This window comes from Rhinopithecus bieti, unplaced genomic scaffold (genome assembly GCF_001698545.2).
Source record: "Rhinopithecus bieti isolate Rb0 unplaced genomic scaffold, ASM169854v2 scaffold_115, whole genome shotgun sequence".
Lineage (NCBI taxonomy): Eukaryota > Metazoa > Chordata > Mammalia > Primates > Cercopithecidae > Rhinopithecus > Rhinopithecus bieti.
Window position 1 is genome coordinate 737,065 of NW_016803181.1, and position 5,710 is coordinate 742,774.

Here is a 5,710-nt window from a genome sequence, read left to right on the forward strand (position 1 = left end):
GTGGGGATGGGGTTGGGGGGGACTGTCTCCATGCTAGGAAAAGCATACAAAAGATGTTCTAAAAGCTTCAAAGAGCTGTCTTAAGATCACTATGTCAAAATAACACAGCAACATAAATTGCCAAACAACTTCAAAATCTTAATTGTGACTTCTGCCAAGTCTTGAGTATTTTACAAAGAATTCAGTTATCAGCCTACTTGGGTACACAGGAAATGGAATCTGATCCTAAGCCCAGAGGATATAATGACACTTTCCAGTGTCAAAGAGTTAAATGTGGGAGTTCAAAGCCACCGTTGCAAAGATATAGAAGTTAAGGCACAGATGAAGCCGTAACAGCAACAACTAACTGCTATTTTAACCTTTTACGTGAGACCAGCTGCATCCCCATGAGGAATGCAATAGCAAAGTGGTACTGATTCTGCCCATAGAAAGTATCCATTTCAAACAAGATTAAAATTGGGGGAATGCATTTGAAATAAGCTATTTTCTTAAGAGCCTAGGGAGTATATAAGGCTTGAACAGGCTGATTGCTAAAGGAAAACCATTTCTTGTTTCCTTGAGTAGTTTTCAGAGTGTGCTTTCCAGACTACCAGCATCAGCATCACCTGGTACTTATTAGAGTTGCAGTTTTACAGAATCCCAAACTCTGGGGCTGGGGTGCAGCAGCGTGAGCTTTCACAAGCCCTCCAGGTGATGCTCATGCTGCCTACAATCTGAGAACTGCTGCTTTACAGACAGGATTTCCTATAACCCTCCTGGCAGGTCACCTGTCTAGCAGATGATCCCACGGAGCGGGGCTCAGAGAAGAAGCCTCACCTGGAAATTGTCATTGACGCCCCCCTTTGCGATGCGGAGTCTGGCGATGCTGGCCAGGTCTCTGGTGAAGACGCTTTGGATGGGGACGTCCAACTCGGCATTCTCCATCTTTTCACAGTCAATGTACAGCTGGGCCCTGTCTTCCTGCACAAACAGGGTGATGCTCTTCCACTGGCCGGTTGCCAGGAGAGCTTCTTCCACAGACACCACGTGCTGCTTTCCTTGGACGGTCAGGCTGAGGTCCAGGGTGCCCGCCTTGCCATTGGACACCACGCTGAAGACCTGGCCGGAGTGGTCTTTCCGCTCCAGGGCCAGCAGCGTGCCCCGGGTCTTCTTCATCTGCCTCAGGGAGGCCAGAAGGAGGAAACCCTTCTCTGCCCGCACAGCATCCACCAGGTCTTGGAACTTGTCATCAGGCACAGGGGGGATCAGGTTGGCATCCTCGATGCGGAAAGCTGGGCTGGAAGGGTCAGGACCCTTCACCAGTCGGCGCCCAGACCCCTTGCGGGCAGCCCCGGTGAGTTCAAAGATGTCAAACACGCTGTTGTCTCCCCCAGACTCTGTTAGGCAGGAAGGAACACATAGTGAGCTTTGGAGGCTGGGACCAGCGGTAGGGGGCTGAGTCCTTAGGGGTGGAGACAAAGGGCTGGGGTGAAAACTGGCAGCCACTGAAAGAGCTGAATAAACACCAGGATCAGAGTGAAGCTGCGTCCTGATGTCCAGTCAGGCTCAAGAGCAAAGGAGCTGGGAGAGGACAGCATGTGAAGGGGCACACCCGGGGTAGCCAGCCCCTCTTCTTCGTCCCTCCTTCCCCTAAAGGTGCCACACAAACTCACCTGGAATGCGGTTGGTGCCACATACATGCAACAGGAACAGGACGCCTAGTCCCCAGGCCAGCCCCATGGTGGAGCTGTTGGTGCCCAGCAGGAATCCTATAGCAGGAAGCACAAGAGCCCAAGGTCAGAGATCAGTTAGGCAGGGAGGGTGGGCAGAAACCGGGCTGGGCATGGGCACAGGGCCGGGACCATCCCTCTTTGATCCCGCGTTTGCTGAAATGAAGGACAACAGGATTACTTTCCAGAGAGCATGAGAGAGAGAGAGAGGGAGAGACAGACAGACAGACGTGGAGGAAAGAGATGCTGGTTTTAAAGTGCGGGGGGCGCAAGACCAACAATTTGGAGGCTTTTGGGAAGTCGAAGGTGAACAAGCTCAGGAATGCAGTCTGGAGTTGCAGGGAGGGCACGGGGAAGTACAGACTCTTCCCTGGAGTGCTGATACAAAGGCTTTAGGGGGACTTCGGAGAGTAAAGAAATCTTGGGGGGTCCTGATGAGTTGGTTTGTGAACCCCAAGGCTGGAAAGGATGGCTCTGGGAGCCTTGTCCCGAAGAGTCCTCCAGCGGCCGAGAGGGGCGGGCTGGGGCAGGAGAGCGGGGAGAGTGTGGGTTCCGGGGTCCACCAGAGGGACTGAAGCCTCAGCGCTCCAGGTGGATGTCCCCGGCAGCTTTGGTCCTCGGCGGCCGCCGGGGGCGACTTACCTGTGTGGACCGGAGCGCGGCGGCCGGAAGCGGTGGAGAGGGCAGCGAAGGCTGGAGGGGCGCGGGGACCGCCTGTGCGTCCGAAGTGGAGGTTGCGCCGGGAGAGAGGCAGGAACCCTGAACTCGAAGGCCAGCTCGGGCGCAGTGGCTGGCAAGGCGGAGGAGCAGCGCGCTTTTAAAGAGGGGCGCTCGCATTCCTGGGGATTCCTCCGGCCAATGGGCGGCGGCCGGGCAGGAAGCGGGAGTGGGGCCAGTCTGGGCTCCTCTCTCCGCCCCCCGCTGCCTGGCGCGCAACTTTCCAGCTAGAAAGTGAAGGGGGCGGGGGTCGGGGCTTGGGAGCCCTGGAACTTCTCAGAAAAGTCGGTGCCCGCCCACGCAGCCTTGGCGCGCACTGGCTAGGCGCTCGCGCTCTTGCGCCACGCGGGCTCGGAGTGATCAGCGAGCATCCCGAGCAAGGACGGGGCTGGGGCGACCACCCAGGAGGGCCCGCGGGGTGGGGCAGGGGCTTTCGGGCGAGCCGGTCTCCCGGAATGCCTGGGTGATGGCTGAAAGGTGAACACTAGAGACTGCGCCCGATTTGTAAAAAGAAAAATGGGCCGACGGGGCGCAGGGGACCGCAAGAGAGCCATTCGTTAAAATAGCTGCCCCTCGGGCCCTCGCTGACCTTCTTCCACCGTCCCGGTGGGGTGAGGACACACGTCCCCCTAGCGCCTGTCCTGAGTTGGCCCCACGCCCGCCCCCGCGGGAGGTGAGCGCGGCGTCGGCTGGGTCGGCGGGTTGTTGCGCCGCGCTAGCCTTCGCTGCCTTCGGGCGCTTTCCTGCCGCGGCTGCCGGGCGCCCACAGAGGCGCCTCTCCCGCTGCCGCGGCGCTCCCTCGGCCGGCCGCTTGGGGGCGGTGTGCGTATTCTCATCAAGGGGCCCGGGGAGGACAGCTGCTTTCTACTCGAATTTTAAGGAACCTTACTCGTATCCAGTTTCCTCAAGCCAAATTGAAATTGTGTCTTGAAAAACAGTTTTTGTGCCCACTCGTGCCTCTTAACGTGACTCCTGTTTGGAGAATTTGCAGAACCATCTGGCTCCAGAGTCTTCAACTATTTACAGAACAGACCCATAGAGTAATAAATTACTCTCTGCCTATTATTGTATTTCCCACTTTCCTCCCTAAACGTTCTTTTCATTTTTCGGCTCCTGAAACCGAGGTGTGGGTTACATTTCTGTGGGTGCACACATTGCCATGAGTGCCGCTGCCTAGTGCTTCTGTCATTGAAGTCTGGTCTCCAAGCCACTGTCCCAAGCCAGCATGACTCCAGCTGCCTGGAATTCCATTCATGTCTTCGGGATGGGACGTCAGCAGCCTCGCTCCCTGTTCCCTGGTCCAGCGCTATCGGGCTGGCTCCGAGGCCAGGGCATAGGTAGAAGCTTGACCAAATAAGGATCTCAGCACAGCCAGGGGGAAACCCCTGGGGTTCACTTCCCATCTTAGCAGTTAAATCTGGCAGGACTCCCAACTGCTGCAAACAGCCAAGGGTTTACATTCATCAAAGAGCAATTTCGCCTTTCTTGCGTGGGAGTGTTGTATGACAAGATGGTGTGTGTGCGTGTGTGTGTGTGTGTGTGTATGTGTGTATGTATTACGGAAAGAGTGTTTTCTAATTACTCAATATGCATATCAAGTGCCTCTAAAAGATGACCGGTATGTTGCTAAGGCACATGTTTGTTTGTTGGATTTTAGATGTTGGGAGGCAGTAAGAAAAGTTTCTGTTGGTTGATGATAAAATTGGATTCTTGTCCCGCAAATCATAGGTAATGATTCATCCAAGCAGACCTAAAGATTCTGGAGTTGACATTCATCCATCGCCCTCCCCTTCCTTCTCCTTCTACAGCATTCACCTTGCTCTTTGAAAAGTGATTGGGTTTTTTTTTTTCTTCTTCTTTCCACTTGCTCCATGATATTGGACAGAGACAGTTCTTGGAGGGATGGGCTGCTGATGGCTTTGGGTTCCTCTGGCCCACTTGATCATTGTGTACAGATCAGATGAGGGCTTGAGGGCTGCAAGAGGCCCACAAAAGTAGGATGCATCTTGTATGAAAAGATTATCTCCCCTAGGCTTAGCTGTGCTGAGAGAGTAGAAGCCAGCACTCACTGCCCCTTCAGGATTCATGCTGCCATGGCTGAGGGATTGTAGGAATGCCTCTGGAGATTTCTTGGAACTTGGCTTCTTTCAACAAAACAAGGAAAACAGTTTCCAAACTTCATCATGCTTTACCAATGAGACCTATATGGTGGCAGGAAAGAGCTTTCTTATTAGAGAAAGCTGACAGGTATAGGAGCTGCTTATCTCAAACACAAAGCCCTTCCTCTTTTCATGATACTCCATTTGTTCTGGGTGGAAGGGAAAGGTCATAGAAGAGGGGGTGTCTGTGCACCTTAACAGAATTCACCCAAATTCTTGCCAGCCAACATGTGCTGCAAATATTCCCCAGAAACCTCATATACCTCTGTGCAGCTTTGAGAGAAGCAGGGATGGGAAAAGGGAAAAGGAAACCTATCCTCTTTAATGTGAGGGCAATAGTCCGTTTTGAGTGTGTCTCTACAACCTGGAAGCTCTGTGATTTTAAGGCAATCAATTAACATGGGCCGAAGTGATGGACCTTTCAGGGAGCTGGTCCAGTTCTCTTTTTTGCCAAGTTGTCATCCTTGAGGATTAGTTACTGAAAATTGTAAGGCATATGGCATTTCACCGTAGGATTTCCTTTTTCTAGGTTTCTCTAATTGGAGGTGGGATTGACCTAAATACATTGCCAGTAAATATGAGGAAAGGACTGTCAGTTACAGCTCGTTTTAAAATTGCATGTAATTAAGGAGAGCAACAAAATTGAGAAAAAATATTTCGTTTATTTAGCAAAGAACAGCAAGGTGGGCTGTGATTTTGTGTAGGAATTTTTTAAGTATTGCCAATTTTCAGTAGTGGAACATTTCTTACAAGTGCAAAGCAACCAAAACTCATTGTATTCTAGAATAGCCTAAAATCATAGCATCTTCAAATTGAAGGCATCATAAATTCATTTCTCTCTGAATATGTTCCCTAGATCATGGTTCTAAGTTGCTTTACTGTAACTGCGTCAGAGGTCAGAGCCAGAGGGAAGTTACAACAGCTTTTTCTTGTCCTTCAATCAAATACCAATTCAAGCTCTCCCTTCTCCATGAGGTGTTTTCCATCTGCTTTATGCTATGTGGTTTCTTCTTTCTGTAAAGTTTTAAAGCATACATTATCTCTATCCTATAACTTATCACCTCACACTCTTTATTATTTAGTTTTCAAAAATCAGCTTTTATCTTTTTACATGTAAAGACCAGA

The 5,710-nt window shown here is 51.5% G+C and overlaps 1 protein-coding gene across 1 annotated transcript in view; it reads right to left on the reverse strand.

The window, feature by feature from the left end:
• THBS1 (thrombospondin 1) overlaps positions 1 to 2,546 on the reverse strand; it is a 17,465-nt gene extending 14,919 nt beyond the window's left edge. The window contains exons 1-3 of the mRNA XM_017868024.1: positions 2,352 to 2,546; positions 1,653 to 1,748; positions 817 to 1,376 (exon numbers count right to left, since the gene is read on the reverse strand). Coding sequence (XP_017723513.1) covers positions 817 to 1,376; positions 1,653 to 1,719 — 627 coding nt within the window. The 5' untranslated portion in view covers positions 1,720 to 1,748; positions 2,352 to 2,546. The remainder of the gene's footprint in view (positions 1 to 816; positions 1,377 to 1,652; positions 1,749 to 2,351) is intronic.
• Positions 2,547 to 5,710: the final 3,164 nt, after the last annotated feature.